The sequence below is a fragment of the Emydura macquarii genome, unplaced genomic scaffold, assembly GCF_026122565.2.
Source record: "Emydura macquarii macquarii isolate MOO-44397 ecotype Brisbane River unplaced genomic scaffold, CSIRO-AGI_Emac_v2 contig_1348, whole genome shotgun sequence".
Lineage (NCBI taxonomy): Eukaryota > Metazoa > Chordata > Testudines > Chelidae > Emydura > Emydura macquarii.
This window is the reverse complement of record NW_027131485.1, coordinates 11023622-11042995: the sequence shown is the minus strand read 5'-3', so window position 1 is coordinate 11042995 and position 19374 is coordinate 11023622. Positions and strand designations below refer to the sequence as shown.

Sequence of the window (19374 nt, the reverse complement as noted above, 5' to 3'; positions counted from 1 at the left end):
GAAGCAGCATAATAAAAAAAAAGCTTGTCAGTGTGTTGACAATTGTATAATTTACAGACGCATGTTTTGTTTAATAAAAAAAAAAGTTAGCAATCTTCACACCTCTCCTGCAAGTTATTAGTGCGAACTGTGAGAAGACTGCAAAAACGTTGTGTTCATTGTACAGCGTGCGAGTGAACATTTCTGTGCAAGCATGTCCCTGGTCACAGAGTGGGCTGTGTCAAGAGGGTTTACGTGGGGAGGTCACTAGAGCAGCTGTTGAAGTTGCTACTCTAAGATGACTGCTTGGGGGACACTTCTTGTAGTTGTTTATTCCAGGAACATTTAAAGAGACTGTTTTGGTTTAAGGAGTTGTCACACTTGTCCTCCATCCACTCTTCTCCATAAACCCTATAGGAAAGGAGAGGCAGATAGGCATCAGGCACACAAAGCCAGCTGCCTTTCCTTTCTTGCTGGCATGGAGCCAAGCAGTTAGCAGGGATGTGGGGAAGGAGGCCCTGTGAGCATTAGAACAAACCAAGTCTCAGACCCGTCCCAGTCACTGACCAAACCAAAGGAAGGGATGACAAAGGCAATAAATCAGCTGATGTGGGGGCCAGGTGAGTGATGTGCATGTCTGGATGGCTAATTTCTAAGTCACATCACAGCTGTGGGTGTCCTCTTCACCTCCCTTCCCATCTCATGCAGTGCAGCGCTTTGACGGTATCAAGGAGGAAAGAGGGTACATGAGAGCAGGGAAGGAGAAGGGAGGACAGGTGGGTGAGTAGAAGGAAGGGCCAGGGAGATGGAGGTGAATTAGCAGCTCCAGAGCATCAAACTGGCTGCACAGCCACTGTGACTCTCATGATCAGCATGAGGTTCACAAGTGCCCTGCAGCTGGGGTCTCCACCTCCCCTCCTCCAGCTCCCCCAACCACCAACCCACTCCCAGGGCCGAGCAAATAGAGTTCCTCCCTCAGCTCTTCCTAGCATTGCCCCTGATCCTGGCAGATGGGGACTCCTTCCCCAGCCCTGCCCTTGGCTCCACGTATCAGATGGATTTGCTTGCCTTCCTCAGTCCTCTCCATATCAAAGATCTAGCATTCACCGGTGGTCTAATCACTGCCAGACTCCCCTTTGTTGCTGCAGCAACTCTCTCCAGCCTCCTGCTCCCCACAGACCCCAAAGTGACCTGATTCCTCCTCCTCCTCCAACTCCTTGTTAGGGTCTTTAGTCAGCATGAGAGGCACTTTTGTTGCTGGGATGCCCCTGCAGCTCCAAGGCTGGGTCCAAGATTTTAAACAATAAATTGCCTACAAACCTTTTACTTGATGCTACCTGTTAAAGTTTACAGCTGAAGGTTCTTACAAAAAAATTTTATTGCACATAATGTACATCCAATAAAACCCAGATTATACCTGTATCAACAATAAAAACACATGTTCATAAGCTATAGAAATACAAACACTGGTTTTGAGGAGGTGGGCTGCTGCTGCTTTTTTTTTTTAAAAAAACCATTATGCCCATGTTACAAAGCAAGACCTTCATAGATTCACAACTTCCCAGGCTGGAAAGAGTCAGCACATCTCTGAAGATTAAATAAATATTAGTTGATTCTTTAGGATCCAAGACTTCCCTGTTGCAGACTTAGCAAAGCGCCTGGCAGCAGTCCGGTTTGGAAACTGGATTATGTAGCAAGGTGTATTTAGGTGAGGAATAAGTATGAGGGACTGAAGGTGTCCAGTGGTCACTGCAACATAAAAAAGCGGGGGGGAGGGGAAGAGAACACAAATTGCCCAACCCAAGGCCACACGACAGAGTTCCAGTACCATCTGCAGTTCTCAGAAGATGCAGCAGACAGTATCTTTAACAAAGAGGTCAAGTCTGCAGAGACTGCAATCAAAACACACCACTGAATCTTGGGACCTGTAGCCTCCGAGGTCCTTATCACTGTATTAAATGTAAGAGGGCTGCAGGACTCCTGGTAACCATCACAAAACTATAGAATAAGAGGGCTTGTAGACTGTATGTAAACAGTATTCCTTCCTTTGCATTCTCCACTGCACAGCTGTTACAAAGAAGTTACCTTTTCAACACAGGAAGTAATATTCTACATTTCTATAGTGCCTTCTTCCATGTGAGCCACTGAAAGCCCTTTCCAAAGGTGAGCAGCTCTCATTCCCCTCTTTTACAGGAGAAGCACAGACAAATTAAGGCTGACTTTCAAAGCAGCCATTCATTTTGAGTGCCCAACATCAAACACGAGTGAACAATTTCAGAGGTGCTCAGCACCAGCACTGAAGTCAGTGGGATTTGCAGGTGCTCAGTACTTGCTGAAAATCAAGCCCTCAGTGTCCACAGTTAAGCACACAACAAATGAAGCACCCAAAATTTGAGGCCACTTGTCAAAGATCAGAGAGTGAGCCAGGAACAGAAGCTAGGTCTTCGTACCGCTCATTAGGCAATGCTGATGCCACACCACTCCCTGCCCCCACACCTTGATTCATAGAGTGAAATCTCAGACTGAATAGGCAGATGGAAAAACCACTGTGGTCCCAAAGAAACACCTGAATATCTGGTTGTTCTCCATGCTTTACATACTAGGGCAAAGCAACTTGTTTCCTGCTGGTGTGGTGGTTTAGGCAGGTCTGTTACTATTATAGGAGAGAGCAATTCAGGAGGATTTGACCTACTCCCTCCCAAGACCAGCACTGCCTAAGGAACGTTTACCATTCTGGCAGGACCTTATGTTCCAACACTGATGCACTCAGTGAGAGTAGCACCCTCTGGCAGGCACTTAGAAGAAGCTCTGCCTCTAGAAGCACCAATTAAAAGCAAGGCTGAAATAAAACCTATTAGGAAAAGAGGAAGGAGAGCAGGGAGGAGAAGAGAGGAAAAAACTGAAAAGGAAAACGCAGAGGAAGGAAACGCAGTGGAAGGAAAGGGAAAGATGACAAAGGCGGCAAAAGGAAACAGATGACTAAGGAACTAGGAAAACAGACAGAAGCAGCACATTAACTGTAGGCTGAAGCTCCAGCAGTACTAGTAGAGGCCTTGGGGTGCCAGAGTTCTAGGAGACACTCTTTCAGCAAGGAGTGGGGTGAATGGTGCTGAAAGCATGCAGGGTCTCTTCACCTCTAAAGCAGTGTGACTGGGAACAGATACTTCTCTGAGAGTTCCAAGCCATTCAAACAATTGACCACAAGGGGGAGCAATGTCCTAGCAGCACCACATGTGTACAGCAGATTCTACTGGGGCAGGGAGAGTGGTTACTAGCAAAACAGAGGAGCAACTCTTGAAGAAGCTGACATTGGGAATAAAGGGAAGAGTTTAAAGCCTGCACTGGGGAAGTGTGAATGCACCAAGGCAGCAGGGGAGGGAGAGGCGGCTCCAGTCAGTATCGTTTGCCTCCCTTTTTTTTGCCCCCACGTTGCTGCTGCTTCTCTTTCCGTGCCCCGGCTGTGGTAAAGGTGATGCAGTGAGCATCCAAAAAGTCCAGCAGTTTTCCCAGTGCAATCTTAATGCCATTCTGTTTCAGCTCTGCCTGCAGCCCAGTCAGTTCAAAGGGCTGGTAAAAGAGGATCTTCTGATACAGGACTGGGTTTGAATGAATATAACGTCTCACTGCCTCCAGTTTATCTGCCTCCCGGGCTGCAGCCTGAGATGCCGGGATCTCCTCGTCCTCCTCAGATGTAAGGGCATTGGTCTCAAACTCATTGGAAGAACTGAAAATGAGAGAGAGAGAGAGAGAGGACAGATCAGTGAAATGTCCTATTACCAAGGAAATGATCATGGACCCGCAGGGAACTTGATGGAGTTACTGACTAAAGACCCTTGTGTGCCCCTCTCTGTGCTATGAATTCTCTGACATTTTAAGTCTCATGAAAATAACTGTCTTCTATTCTCAGCTCTGCCAATGCTGCTTTACCGGCAGCATCTCCTACTATTCCTATCTTGCCCCCTCCGACATAGCTGTGCTGGTACTCCTCAATCCTGACTAGCACTGCCTGCTTCTGTTCGACTCTTGGACTGACTCCCTATGCTCAGCTCTGTTATTGCACCTCCACTGTGACCAGCAGAGGCCCCTGCTATTCCAGTTCCGGCCCTCCACTCAACTCTGCCAATACTTCTCACTCTTGACCTGCAGAGCCCCAGACATCCCAGACCTGGCCTTTACCAAGCACAGAATATCAGCCATGCTAAACTATGGTTTTGTGATCTGACAAGAGTTCATTAAGAATTAGAGTGAAAAAACCCCAATATACATATGGGGGTGACCTAAGCCTCAAATTTTAAGCCCCTACTTTGAGGTTAGCTGCTGTCTCCCCCCTTAACCAGACCCACATCAGTAAGTAGGTTTTCCCTTTTGTTTCAGTCCCTTACCTCTGTGACCCAAAGGAGTTGTCACTTCCAGCCACTGAAGAAGCTGCAGACTCCTGAGATGCTGAGAGCATTTGTTCATCAGCATTGCCCACCAGAGAACCTTTAACTGGAGATCTAGCTGGAGACAAAGTAGCTCCCTTTAGCACTTTGGCTCTTGCAGGGCAGCTTTTAGTTTCAGGTATTTTTTTAGTCCTCAGATAGCCTGTTGTAGAGGGGCCCGCTGAGCTGTCATCATCACCACTCCCCAGAACTGGCAGGGAAGGGACCAGAACTCCCAGCTTCTGCTTGCTCTCTACACTGGAGGCTTTGGAACTCTCTTTTCTCACTGCAATCAAGTCAGCCTTGGGTTGGCTGGGGGGCATGGCAGTGGCTTTCTTTAGGGGTGCTTGGGAGGATGGGATCTCATCCTCTGAGTCAGAGGACATGATCTGATGAGTATACTGGAATATCTCCTTCAGCTTTAACACCATCTGCCGTTTTGGGAGTGGACGGACTCCAAATCTAAAATACAAAGGTGAAGCTTTAGTTAAGCAACATGGTAAGTTCAGGCTGATGTGATGATGGCCCCTCTTAGTGCCGTCGCATCATGGGTTGAGGAATTGAAGGCTCCAGTCCCACATGAAGTCTGCAGTCCAGCCATCACTACTAACTGGTCTCAAACAACATTTACTGGAGTTCTATCAAATGTTTCTCTCTTGCTGCAAAGGGGCTTCTCTGTCAAGCTATTTCCTGCAGATTTCTGCACATTAAGAAACTGGCCTTCTTTCCAAGGTGCTCATGAAGGCAATACTAACCTGTTCAGTTCCTTCTTCAGCTCTGGAGTCTCCATGATGGAATAAGATGGTATTGGTGTTATGGGAACGCTGGGCTGCTGGTTTCTCTTGTGACAGGCAGGCTCTGCAGGAAAGTGAAATTACTACAATGCGAATAAATATATCAACATGGAGGGTTCCGGGACTGACTGATAAATTCTAGTCTTCCTGACAGATATTACAAGGACACATAATATTAATTTCTAAGGCACCATTTTCCCCCAAAGGATCCCACAGCCCTTTACCAAATACCTCATGTTCATATTAGACAGAGCTGTGAAAACTGGGGGGGGGGGGAGGTGTGGGGGGTGTGTGTGTGTGTGTGTGTGTGTGTGTGTGTTTGGGCAGACTCAGGTCAGCCTTTTATTGTTTTGTTTTTACTCACTTTAACTAAGAAAACAGCTCAATTTAAAAGAAATGACAAATTTTGGACCCCAAGACCCCATGCTGTAAGGACAGGAATCTTTCGCCAGTTAATAAGAGGCAGTGTTATTGAACTTTGTAGAGGGACTGCTGCAGGCATGAGCCATGTCTGTAACACTCTAGGGTGAAATTCAGAAGAGGGGGACTGTTGTTGTCAAGGCAAATTAATGGTTTTTAACTCTCTGGAGATCTGAGTTAGAACCCTGAGCTGGGTCTAAAGCAAAATTAGTTTGATGGCCACTTCCTAATCCTCTACTGTGAAACTATCAACCAATGTGGCATAATTAATTAATACTCTGAGATCCTGGATAGAAGGAGCTACATCAGTCTATAGAGATTTAAAAACTGTAACCAAATAAGCTCTCCAGCACCCCAGAGAGGTTAAGTGTTATGTCAATTGTATAGATGCTTAAGCTGAAGCACAGAAATGTTGTGTTACTGTCCAAAGTCACACAGTGAGTCACGGTCAGAGATGAGAAGAGACCTGATTCCCAACCTCCCGCTCGTATCACTAGACAATACTATTTCCCTATTTGTAGGTCTAGATCTGTGTGTATTACAAGAACTCGGGGGGCGGGGGGAGAAGGCACAACTGAGGCTACAGGTCAGGACTGAGGGGCACTGTCTGAGCTTTTAAGGAAAGATTGCATGAGGCCCATCTGCAGCCTGCATAGTGCTAGCCCATGTTACAAATCTCCCAGTTTCTTGAGCACCGTATTCATTTAAGTAAAAAGATGACAACTGCAATTGTTCTAATGACAAAGTAGCTGGTATGAAGGCCTCACAGGATGTTAACAGAAGAATCACATGTAGTGTTTGAATAGTAAGGATTGTACTGATATCTAACTATACCCACAGCAGCCAAACATCCAATAGGATTTAGATTTTAAAACACCCTGTATTTTGATCTTGATATTGTTTACTGTAGAAACTTCCCTGGGGAATGGGGCTCACAAAACAAACAATGTGAATGAAATATAAAACTCTGTGTTCCAATAATACTGAGTGTCTAGCTGAATCCCCTATCTAGCAACAAGGAATTGTAAAGCTGACCCTACCTTTTTTGCATCTGGCCTTGAAAATCATGTCAGACCAGCAGGTGAACCACCTAAACATAAGAAGGTGAACTACAGATACAGTGACCAGTTCAAATGAAAAGAGCACAATGATCCTGGCATTCATACAAATACTTACCAGGAGTTTTTAGAGGCTGGCTATTCTGGGCAGCTGCTGCAGCTGACACCCTCTGTGTGAGAGGTAGAATCTCTGGGAGTTCATCTTCATCCCAATCATCCCAGACTTTAGAGTTCAGAAAACTTAGCCTGCTGCCCGCTGAAGAATGTGCTTCCACAGGACTCTTTTCATGACAGAGCAAGGTCTTTCTATGGTTGACAGGATTTCCCCGAAGAGGAGTGCTACCTGTAATTTCCAGGGCTCTGGTTGGGGTCTCCCATTGGTCATGCTGAGAGCCACTTTTTCCGCTGACGGGACTGCTAGTATTTGCACAGTCAAACCTCGCAAGCACCTTGTTGTTATCTTTGATTGGTGACAGACATTCGACATTCCAGCAGTTGTCATCAACTGGGATTGGCGGCTCGTCAATGAGCAGGAAGCTGCCACTAGAATGGACCGGAGCCTCCTCCTTTTCCTCCTCACTGTCCTCTATCTCAACCACACTAATGTCTGTTTTATTCTCCAGGGACTGCCCATGGCATGGCAGGCCTCTTCTGGGGGAAGAAGGGCTTTCTGAAGACTTCTCTTTCACATGAACACAGGAAGGTGAGAGTGGAACTGGAGAAACAGGAGAAAATTGCAGAGAATCCTTCCAAGACTGACCAAAGGGGCTGTCAGGAGAGGTTCTTTTGCTGACTGAGAAGTTCTCTGTATGCAAAAGTTTTTGTGATGAAGTTGCAAGTAACAGATCTGAAGTTCTCTCTGGTACCTTCATAGTTTTCCCAGCTAATTTATGGTCACTATTATTTACTAATAAATCCTTAGTTGTGTCCTTAGACCCTTGACTCCTCAAACAACAAATGCTTGTGGCCTGGGTCTGTGTTGAGCAGTTCCTGCTTCTGCTAACAAGAGGTGTGTCTGGTACCAACCATGAGGTGTCCATGCTAGAGCTCTCCTCACGACTGCACTCCCCCTTCTGGCTCAGATTCAGTCTGCTATCAATACAGGTCCCTACCTGGTTGTTCAAAGGCATCTCTGGTGACAGCGTAACAGCATTCTCACTGTGCACCTCGTCTGGAATTCCTAGTGACACTTGAAACGGTCTCTGCTGTATTTCAGGGTCAGCAACTGAAATAGGGTCCAATTCTGGCACCTCATGCTTTTGCTCCATTTTCCTACAGTTACAATCCAATCGCCTGGAGATTTCCATTTCTCTCAGGGGAGATTCAGAATCTGATTTCTCCTTCACTTGTTCTAACTCCATTTCTTCATCAGAATCCAACAAGAGAATAACATCAGCCTCTTGGTTCCCATGAGAAGCAGTATTCGGAGTTGTGAGGATCAATGATAAGCACGTTGGGACATGTTTTTGCTTTTTTAAATCAACGGGGGGAGATTTTGCTGGAGAAAGTGTGTTCTTTATGATCTTCTCAAGTCCTGAAGCATCATCCTGTTCTCTGGCTTTTTGGAAGGATGCACCATCAGCCTGAAACAGTCCTTTATTTTTATTTTGCTTTGGTGCTGATAGAGGAGATATTTCTGTGGATGCTTTGGAAAATGCCTTATTTGATTCTGGAGACATAGGTGATGAACCAACAGCTGGCAAAACTGGTGAGCAAGGGTTGATAAGAGGACTGCTACACAAATCACCCCTGCCTGACAGGAGGTCTGTCTGTGACTGATGGTAAATAGGTGAATTATTAACCTTAACATATGTTTCACTGGAAATCTCTCTTGACTCTTTGTTGTCTTCATTTAGTGGTGGAGGCTCACAATGTTCCCTTGGGGTTGTGAAAAACATGTGATCATTACTTTTACTGTGGCCATCCCCATTGTGTCGACAGCTAGGGACCAGTTTTTCCCAGGCATCATCCTCTTCTTCACTCTGTGAAGCCTGAGATGATCTATAAACCTTCACCACTTTGGGCCTTCTCCGAGAGATCTCTCTTTCATCAGAGGCTTCACCATGTGAGGCTGCATCATCACGACACTCACAAGGCTCATTCTGCACGTGCACAGGAGTGATTTGTGTAACACTCATGCTCTCACTCCTTCTTACACCTTGGATTTTCTTTTCTTGCCCAGGTGATTCACAGCTGATTCCCAGGTCAAAGTTTTCCTTCCATTCTTTAATCATACTGGTTGTTGAGGGAGATTCAGACAGCTTCACCTCTTCATCCTCAGTCTGTCGGTTCATATTTTGGGCCTCCTCTGTTTCACAGTACATGCTGCTGCCTGTGCCTTCTTCCACCTCTGCTTCATCTTGAAGAATCTTTCGCTGAGTAGCAACAAACTCATAAATTTCCTCCAGTTCCTGCTCATCCACTTTCTCATTGTCTTCCTCTTCTTGGTCTTCAACTTCCAGCAAAGCTACTTCTTCCTCATCTTCATCTACCCACATTGACCTCAAGAGCTCCCGGAAGTTCTCATCTCTGTTCTTACAATTCTCTTCTTCCCCTCCAGAGAAAGGATCATCTTCTGAATCCACCCCAGCATGCTCTTGCTCCTCCTCAGGGCTCTTTCCACAGACAGAGATAAGTTCGCTCACACCAAACCTGCAATGATACAATGGAAAGTTATTGTTTTCCCTCCACAAGTTGGTTGGCCCACCAGCATCCTCCTGCAGATTTCCTTACAAGAATCATGTGCCTCATTTCCATTAGGTGCATCAGCTCAAATCTAACCCTATCCTTCAGAATCCTCTTTCCCAGGTGATATCTGAAAGCACCAGTCCCACTCCTAAAGTTTATATTTAAAGCTAAAAGACTTTACATGGCTGGAATTAAAATTCCTAGCACCACAGACAAAACCAGGAGGCAAATCACAGCCCTCCCACGGAGCAGGATGATCATGTTTACACTTCTGTTTCTGCCTCCATCATGGACTCCATCAGCTAAGGCGGCTCTGATATCTGAGCAGCTTCTCCCTGAAGCAGAAGCTAGTAGACTCATAGCGGAGAACATTTAATGCTCTCAAGGGTCTGAATTTGCCACTCTGCAAAAAGGGGCAGAAGGTCAAGTGTCAGGGACTGAGCCTCAAACTGATAGGTTTAGAAAATATGTTTAACACATCCCATCGATAGAACATACAACATCCACGCAAACTCATCAGCCTTGCTGTAGCTACATTGTGACTCTAACCTCTATCTGTTCTGTTTCAACCTAGCTCTCCTGCAGTTGACTAGTTGTTGGTAGAGGAAAATGCTGTGAAAGCACAGAAGATATAGAATATATTTTTCTTTCACATCTTTCAGTCTGGGCCATTAGGTGCTACTTGTAAAACTAACAGGTCCACATCTTCAGAGAGAGGGGTGATTTTTAAGTTGACGGAATCCCTTGATTCTGTCCCTGTTTTTTAAGGTTTATACCTGAAGTGCACTTACAATCATAAAATGACAGTAAGACTGATACCACAAGTTAGTCTTACACACAGTATTTATCTTCTCTCAGCAGGTCTTCTGAGGATAAACTGACTATAGTTAGTGAAGTGCTTTGAGAGCATCAGATGAAAGACATACTTATTACTATTATTACATCACCACCGCCAGCCATCAGCAACAACAGAGACCATAGAATCAAAGGCTGTTGAGGACACTAGAGACAGAATGGAATGGCTTGTTTTTCCCCTGGCTATAATGAGCCTGTGCTGACAGGTATAATTTGGCAGATACACACAGCGAGAAGATGAGGGTAGTGACACTTTTGTGACCATGGTCATGCTGGAAATGTACACCGAGAACTAAGAAGTTTGTTGTAGCCACTCAGGCCAGAAATGAAGATGGCAGGCTAGATGTGTTCAGGAAAACAGCAAAGTATTGACCTCCACTGATCATCTGAGCTGAAAGGACTTCACCTAAACCAGTGTAGCCTGGGGGAGTCACCACTGCAGAAACCTGGTTGTAAATTCCTGGGCTGGGACCCCAAATATATCTCACAGTGTAAGTGACTATACAGCAGCATACTAACCTGACAGCAAGCGCTCCCACATCAGAGAGCACCTGAGAAGGGATACTGGTATCAGCTGCATAGAGGTACTGCAGAAACGCACAGGCTGCCTCTGCTGTCACTTCACTCAGCAGCACTCGACGGGTGTGCAAATTTCCATCCTCTTTCACTAAGAAACCTTCATTGTGAACCTGACAGTGCAAAGAAACAAACAGCCAAAGCAGGGTCATTTGTCAGCAAGAGAGGGATGCAGGGGTATCAGCACTGGAAATCCCACACGGTGCCAGAACTTTCATCTGCCAAATCCTCATCCTGACTCTGGCAGAAGCCAGGGCCTGAGGCATCAGAGGAAAGCTGAAAAGGTCAGATATGCAATGCTTTCTATAGGGGAGAGTATTCTCCCTGACCACTGCATCACCTTACACCCTGAAGTACTACGTCTGATACCTCTGAAAACTGCAACACATCAGTCGTAACCTTATTCAGCCCCTTTCTAAATCCACTACCTTCTAGAGTAGTGCATTTCACAGGCTGATTATATGCTGTGTAAAGAAAAGTTTCCTTGGATTGTTCTAAATTCACCCATCCTGGATTGCATTGAGTGACCTCTTGCTCTTCTGTATGGGATAGCATAGAAAGAAGGGACTGATCAGCTTCTCCCATATCCTGTGCAACCTGAATAATACTTGGGTGGATTCCCTTGCTCCTCTCTCTTCCTGGGATGCTTCCACTCCTGTACACTCAACATCTACTGCAGCATTTGAGATTCTCTCTCTGGTGCTGAATGTCACACAATGGCTACCTCTAACACTTGGAGCTAGGGCTGTGATTCCCAGTGTCTACAGAAACACTCACACTCGCTCTTATTGAGCTAGCATGCTAAAAGTAGTATGTAGCCGCAGTAGCAAAGGTCGTGGTGAATGGCAGCATGGATTAGCTGCCCGGAGTGCAACCCACCTAGACCCCATGGGTACGTACTCATGGCGACTAGCCTGTGCTACCATTCACCACTGCCCATGCTACTATAGCTACGCTACTATTTTTAGAGTGTTAGCTCCACAGTAGCTAGCATGATTATGTCAATCCCCCAACTCCAAGTATAGACATAGCCAAACAGAAAACACAGGCTCCCAGTTCCTTCTGATTCCTCCACTAACCCCCTGCGGCTCAAGGTATGTGAATTTGGCAAGAGTTGGTTCTACCAACACCTCCCTGGTCAATAGAGAGATGAAGTGGAATGCACCATGCTGCAGAACAGTACCCGCGGGAAAAGATCATACAGAAGGGATTAAACGTATCATGTAGGGGCCGAATCCTACAACCTTTATGCACACAAGTAGTTCCTACATGGCAAACAGTCAGTGAGGACGACTCAGGTAAGAAAGGGTTGCAGGGTTGGGCTATGTGTCAGTAATACTGGGAGTGTATCTAATCCAGTGCGCATGGCGCTAACTCTTGACCCCAGCTTCCTGCGCATCAGGTCACACAGGCTCCTCTGAGTTAACAGCATTGAAGAGAACTGAAAATGTGTTGAGATGCTGGCTCTGTGGGCTGATGGAAGCTCTTTGTGCTACCACTAGGGTTCAGATCCTAGACTCAGTGCCCGTTGCGTTGCATTATTGAGGGTATGCTGTGAGCTGTTCGACAGCACATCCCACTGGGGAGCATTTCACTCCCTGGGTAAGAAACTCAACAGCTACTGTGGGAACTGGGGGCCTTATGTAGGGAAATGTTTCTACTCTGGGGGGAGGGGTGGAGACAGGCCCCCGTAAAGATCACTCAAAGGCATAGCCAGATTCTCCATGGCCTACTGCCTGCATTTCATGTGTTGCTCAAGCTCCCCAGCTCTAGGAGAAAGGCAGGTCTGATGTACCCAACAGGACACACTAGCCTATGTTTGTGTGGGGTAGGTGGCTATGGAGAACCAGAGGGCAAGCATCTAGCTAGACAGATACCCTCCCATATAAACTGCTGGGCCTACCATTCCCCTTACTCCTTCAAACAAACCGCCACTCACTCTCCAGGACAACACTGGCAGGACTCTTGCTCCCTGCCTGCTGAGGGGGGCTGCAAATCACTGCTGGCTCAGGGGTGCCCTCTGCACCATGCTTTAGCGCCCACTGCTGACTCCGGAGCAGTACAGACTGTAGAGACCGGCACCAATCTAGTCTCTCCTCTCATCCTAGTTAGGGGGATGGGCACAGCTGCCACATGGTGCTTGAGACAGCAGAACTGCCAGAAGGAAGAGGAAGGCAGCACAGCAAAACAAAAGCATACTTACGACTTCAGTCAGCCGTGGGCACCGTGCATAAAGTACAAACATATGGGCATAAAGGACTTCCCCACAGTCTACCTGGAACTGGACGTCACTTAGATGGGGGTTGTTGACCATTCCACTGAAATCAGCAGCCAGTGACCTGAGTGAGGACTAGAACAAAGAAGAAAAGGCGAGAGAAAAATCGATGGTGCAGCTGTGATTCATTTCCCTGACGAACGCAGAGGGAATAGCCCAATTGTCAGCACTGCTGTACTTTGGGCCCCAGTTTGGATGGATTTCGCTTTCCCCCTTGTGATGATTCATGTTCTGGATTACATTTCACTTCTAAGCCAACAATAATGAACTTGAGAAGCAACTAGTAACAAACTTCCCCTTCAGAGTTACTACCCTACAGCTGGAGTCATGTTCCTCTGCTGAGCTCTGTTATCCTGCCTGTTCTGGCAGCGGGCTGACATGTTTGTCAGCAAAGGCAGAAAGGGCCAATTGATTGGCTGCAGCAGATGGGACAGGTTTTAGTGAGTTTTCAGTTTAACTGGCTTTAAACACACTGGACCAAATCCTCTGTAGGTGTAGCTGCACACAACTCCATTTACTCCAGCAGAGAATTTGACCCACAGGCTGACTACAGTGTGAGTAAACTTAATACCAGTCTTCACTGGGATGTACTCAGCATCTAAGCCAAACTTGGTAGGTGAAGCTGGAGCTGACTTGTGAGATTGTTTCTAGTTGGTACTCCAGCTAGAAACACTGCAAGATTAGCAGCAAAGTTATGCCAAGAGGTGCACCCATACCCCAACCAATGCAACAAGCATATCAATGCAGAGTCTTCCCAAGTGACATCAACATGCTAATCTATAGCACCTCTCTGGCTACAATCTCTACCTGGAATTATTTTAACTGAATGCACAATAATGAGAAAGGGCAAAAAGGAAAGTGGAAGACTTAGGGACTGCGTAATGGGATACAGAGACTTTTCTTCTCTACTTCACTGGTTTCAGTCTGGCTCACAATGATAACTGAGGTGGCACCATCTAACTGGGTGTTCCATGGCCTGTGTGAAATGTGCCTGTGTTCTCACTCCATTTCCCCATGGACAGGTACAAGGAGTGGGATTTTCAAAAGTGCCCAAGTGATTTAGGCGCTCATCCAATCACTTAGACACTTCTGAAAATCCTACTCACTCATCAAAAAAACACCCCTACTATTAGCAGTAATAGGGTCCGTTGCTGGCAGGATGAAGAGGGGAGCCATGGAGACTGAGCTCCCTCACATAGCTAATGATGGTGCGTCTGGGTCAAGACTGGAGCACACTGCCAGGGCATCATGTGAGGGAAACTTGCCCTGCCACCTCCTGTGCCGCACCTGTTCTGAGGCTGGAGAATTTCAGTATCAAGGCTGCCAAACCAGTGCTTTTCACCAGCATGAAATCCAAAGGAAAAGAAAATAGTGTATGGTCCATTTCTCCTTTAGATGCTTTGGAGCTGCCCCAGATAGTCAGATCTTTAAGAGAACTGGATCCATCTAGTCTGGTATCCTGCCACCGGACACAGCCTGTTCTTTGAAGGAAAGTAAAAATTCTCCTATTGCCAGTTGTGCACTGGAGGGGCTAGCCAAACCCAGCTGGGAATCATCCTACACTTGAAGCACTAGTCACAGACTTGATACATTTTTAACCTACAGTAGCTTGAGGAACTGCCAATGTTATTCCTATAAACATCTGCGCGAGATGCAGCTCCATCTGGAACAACATGGCTCTTTATTTCATTTTAGCAGGTTTTTGTATTAGCACAGTGGACTGTTAGTTTCCACCTTTGATTTGACGCAGTACAAGCTCACGGGGGGCCGATACTACTTAGTGCTGAAATATCAGTGCACGTATGAACACATCTTCTAGGACTTGGTAGCTGGGCTGGAAAGGCTTCACGTGTCAAGGCAGCAACATGGAGTCATTCTCCAAGGAGAAGACAGGAAGCAGACGCTGGAAACCAATCAGATGTTTCTCATTGTCTTATTCTTGGCAGGTAAAATGGGCAACATGTTCCTTTACCATGCCATCAAATCAAATGCACTGGTGACACATTCCGGGCAGGGAGCCAAGATTGGCTTTCCTGCTGTGGCTAAAATCATGAATGAGGAAAAGGGAAATGAATTCAAACTAGAAACCTTCTGCTGGCTGTTCAGTAGCCTGGGCAAAGTGAGTGGCTGGGTCTCAATCCAGTTCTGAGTGGACAGCTGTTCACATGACAGAACCCACCGGCTGCTTCTGGCAGCCTCAACAGTGAGGCCACAGTGTGCCTCAGAACTGAACTGAACTTCTCCACAGAACAGAGGGCTCTGGCGTGAGGCACAGTGGCTGAGCAGCGTGAGGAAGCCTGTGTTCCTCTGTCTTTGCCCTATCTCTGGTCACACAGAGAAATGAATCTTCAAGTTTTTGATAGCCCCAAAGGATCACAGTCTAAGACTGGAACATCTGCTGGAGTTTCTGCAGTGATAACCTCAGGCTGAGAAACTGGGCTCCCATATCCCCAGCAGATTACATGCCAGAGTTTAGAACTGACACCTAAGAGACCAGATTCCTTTCAGAAGTCTCTTAATACTATCAGTCAAAAACAAAGTCTTCATCCCCAAGGATCCAAATATATATCTGGCCTGAAAATCTACAAGGCTTCATGACATAAGCACCAGATCAATAAAGGATAATCAATATCCACCACATAAAGAGGATGATCTTGATAACAAAATAAGAATTAGAAACCTCTGCAAAATTACACATATATTGCAAGTGTGGGAACTTGATTATGATTCTACAGGGCAAGGTCCCTGCTTCTGGGGTAAAAAGTGATCTATGAAGATTACAGGCTGGATGGGAAACCCTCTGGGGATTGCATGCTACATGGCATTGCACTGCCCACCATGTGGGAGTACAGAAGCTGGCAGGCTGCAGTGCTCAAAGGACCCATCCAGCTATCTTCTTTGAAATGTGTTCACCTATAGGCTGAGGATACCACGGAAAGATTTTCTTGGCAACTAATAACAGTGCTGAGCTCTTACAAAGTGCTTCTCATCCAGAGATCTCCCAGCATTCCATCTCATCAGCAAGTTTCTTACGCTAGATGGCCTGAGTTCAGTGTAAATCAGCCTGACTCTGTAGGAACCCATCTCTTTATTATTACTTATATAGCTAGGTGCTGGATAGACAGGTAAGAAGTGTTGCCTGACCCTTTTAGGTTAATAATGTTTGTATTGATGGCCAATTGATCTGACTGCAATAAGGGTCTATCCCAAAATCAGGCTACACAGAACTAAAAACAAATGAGTTCAATATCTTGTCGGGAGTCTCGGGATGTATGACAAGGACACTCACACCGAGGGTTAGTTAAAGCCTTCGATATCTTTATTAGAATAACGAACAAAGCCAAAAAAGCCCCAATTCGTATAAAAAGATAAGAGTAATCCAGAATCTGTGGTTTCATTCGTTGCATAAGCCCTTAGATGTGCATCTCACACCCTTCCTTGAGGACCTGGTGGCAAGGGACAAGGGAGCAGCCTTGTCTCTGTCATGCCAATGGATCTGATGGTCCAGGACCCTCAATGAGTTGAAGGGTCAGGTGGCAGAAGGCGCGCAGAAGATGAAGAAGATCTCAAAAGCTAAAAGCTCCCTGCACATGATGATCTGCCCTATTATAGACCCCGAGCCAATGGCCAACCCACCATGTCCAAATCTAACTTCCTCACCCACATAATGTTAAAGTGTACTTATTCTATAGGTAAACATATTGATACGTGTTAATGCCATTTTAGCTCATATCGCACCCTTCAGCCCTTGCCCAGATGGATCTTGCGGTGTTTGCTTCCATGTTCCTTGTGGTGGCTGTTTACTGTTAAGTTCCAACTCCTGCCATTGAGCAAGCTCCTTAATCCCCAAAAGTCTATGGGGTAACTCTCATACAGTTTTATCTATGGCAAAGGCTACAGGTCTATTAAACTTGACTATACTTATGCTAACTTGCTTAAGTGAAATGTCTTACAGGATACAGACCTGCAGGTTTCTTGCATTACAGCTAAATAGAATGAAGGCAGACTAGGATAAAGACGAGGCAGTAAATAGAATGAAGGCAAGCTAGCCCCGTGGGCATTCTGCCCTGAAATGCTTAGAAATTAAATGCATTACCTCCTGTACACAAGCCTCTTCTCTTACACAAATCACATGTGTCTATGCCTTATTTTAAATTGTTCTGTTCCGCTATAAGACAAAGTCTTGGTCACATCCAAAGGCCTCTTTGTGGGCATTAGTGACATACTGGCTGTGTTGACCTCAGCTGCCTTTTCTGATGATCCCTACCAGAGAAGGACAGGACCTAAGGGCACCTCTTCCTTTCCCACAAACAGGGATGGAAGGTATTTTGTGTCACTCTCTAGGTATTTCTGCCCTTACATGAGTCAATATGCCCCCTTCAACACCTGAAATACACAACAGTAAAAGTACAACAAAATAAGAACTAAACAACGCTCTGAACTTACTGTGTGAAGGCTGCTTCTCTGGCACATCTTCTCCTTGGACGGAGGGACAAAGCCACTAAGTGGAATGTCGCTGGGCTCTGATTCTCCCCCTCAAGGAAGAAAATACAAATCAAAATTCAAACATAATTTCTGTGCGAAACAAGCTGCAAAGTAAACATTCCTAATGGCACCTCTGCTCTGACAGTTCCCCAAACCAGTGAGTCCCACAACTCACACACGTACTAGTCCTGACATGTCAGCCTCCCTTGCCCTAACTTAAAAGTGAGCCGCTGGGCTGGCCTGTATTGCTGCTGCCTGAATCCCAGTCAGCTGTAGGCAGCACCCATCTACCCTGGATCCTGAGTGATTCTGAGACTGAGGTTTCAAAAAGGCCAAGCTTACGGTGCAGAACTCAATGGGGAGTGGCAGAAGAAACCTTAGTCTGGAGAAACTGGTACAATTGCATTTGCATCTATTTAGTGCCTTTCAACTCAGAAAGCTCAAACCAAAATACATATATGCATGATAATTACTTCAATCCCTGGCAAAGTGAAGACCCCTCCAAAATGGACCATGGCTGCAGTTTAACATGCCCAGCAGCATGACACAACAGGAAGTGAAGAATACCTACACCCAATTGAAAATGCAGGAAGATGGCACAATTTATTAACTGAATTCTCCTTTACAAGGACACAGGAAATACATAATATATACCCACACTTGACAAGTGGTCAGATCCTCAGTTTTAAAGCGACACCGTCAACCTGAAAATCACTTCGCCCTCTCAAAATTGGGCACCTGTTGTTGTTCTAAGTAAAACCTTAGGGGACTATAATTGTGAGATGAGAGAGAAATAAATATACTGTTTTCTGTTTATGCAGAGTTTTTACTTTGTGTATATGGCAACCCTTGCGTATGATCAGCTTCAAGGTTTTGCTGATGGTCAGTTGCAATTCCTGGCTCACCTACCAGCCTGACATGACTGTTAGCCTCTGTTTTAGGAGAAGCTTACACACACCTTCGCCTTCCCCAGCTTCTGAAAGAGAATGTTACGAGTGACCGCCAACAGACAGGTAAAGGGAGCAGGGAGGGGTGTACATGAAAAGAAAAGGGGGAGATGAGGAGGGCTGGGCCAAGAATTTTCAGCATTGCTCTTGGATGTGTCCAAAAGACTTTCCTGGGCAACAGCTGATGAGCAGAAAAATGTTGATACCATAAAAAAATTTAAAAAATAAAATTGAGGCCATGGTGCTCGTGCTGTTAAAAGAGATTCTGTCCAAACTGGGATGTATGAAAAATTAGTCAATTTAAAAAATGTCAAGTTGACTGTCTCCCAGGCTGGCACCTGCCACAGAACAGTGCCCCATATGCCATGCTTGGCTCATTCATGATTCTGTAGGAAGAATGCCACCTATGAATCAGCGTCACTATTTCCTGCAGCCTCTGGTCAAGCCTCTCCTATCCAAGTATTGACCAGGCCCAATTCTGCCTAGCTGATGTGATTTGATGGGATCAGTTCATGTGGCTGCCAGAACTTACCCAATTGCTCCACTGCTCTGGTGTGGTCAATGTCAAGGTTCCACTGTGTGAGAGTAAGTCCTTCCCCAGCCAGCTCTACCAGGTCCTGCAGAGTCTGAACATCCTTCTGGCTGCAAGATAGAAACTGCTGTGCTCCATCAGGGCCTGTCTGGGGATCATCAGAAGTTCTGTTTCCAAGCCCCACAGAAGCAGGATTGGGATGGTCTCTGCTGGTCTGTAGTTGCTGAAATAGTTGTGGTTCATCAGATCCCACTGATGGCAAAATAGTCCCCGACTTATGACTCTGAAGAAAGAAAGAAAGAAAGAAAGAAAGAAAAAGAAAGAAAGAAAGTGGTTCTTGTCTT

General features: G+C 46.0%; 1 protein-coding gene across 2 annotated transcripts in view; it reads right to left on the bottom strand.

The window, feature by feature from the left end:
• Positions 1-1338: 1338 nt before the first annotated feature.
• Positions 1339-19374, bottom strand: part of SLX4 (SLX4 structure-specific endonuclease subunit) — a 37849-nt gene continuing 19813 nt past the window's right edge. Inside the window, exons 8-15 of one of the 2 annotated variants that reach the window (XM_067551130.1) lie at positions 19031-19313; positions 17513-17601; positions 12995-13141; positions 10735-10904; positions 6791-9324; positions 5156-5258; positions 4362-4862; positions 1339-3703 (exon numbers count right to left, since the gene is read on the bottom strand). In XM_067551130.1, the coding sequence (XP_067407231.1) occupies positions 3373-3703; positions 4362-4862; positions 5156-5258; positions 6791-9324; positions 10735-10904; positions 12995-13141; positions 17513-17601; positions 19031-19313 (4158 nt within the window). In that variant the 3' untranslated portion in view covers positions 1339-3372. Of the gene's footprint in view, positions 3704-4361; positions 4863-5155; positions 5259-6790; positions 9325-10734; positions 10905-12994; positions 13142-17512; positions 17602-19030; positions 19314-19374 lie in introns of those variants that run through there. The other variant, XM_067551132.1, reaches the window with a different exon arrangement.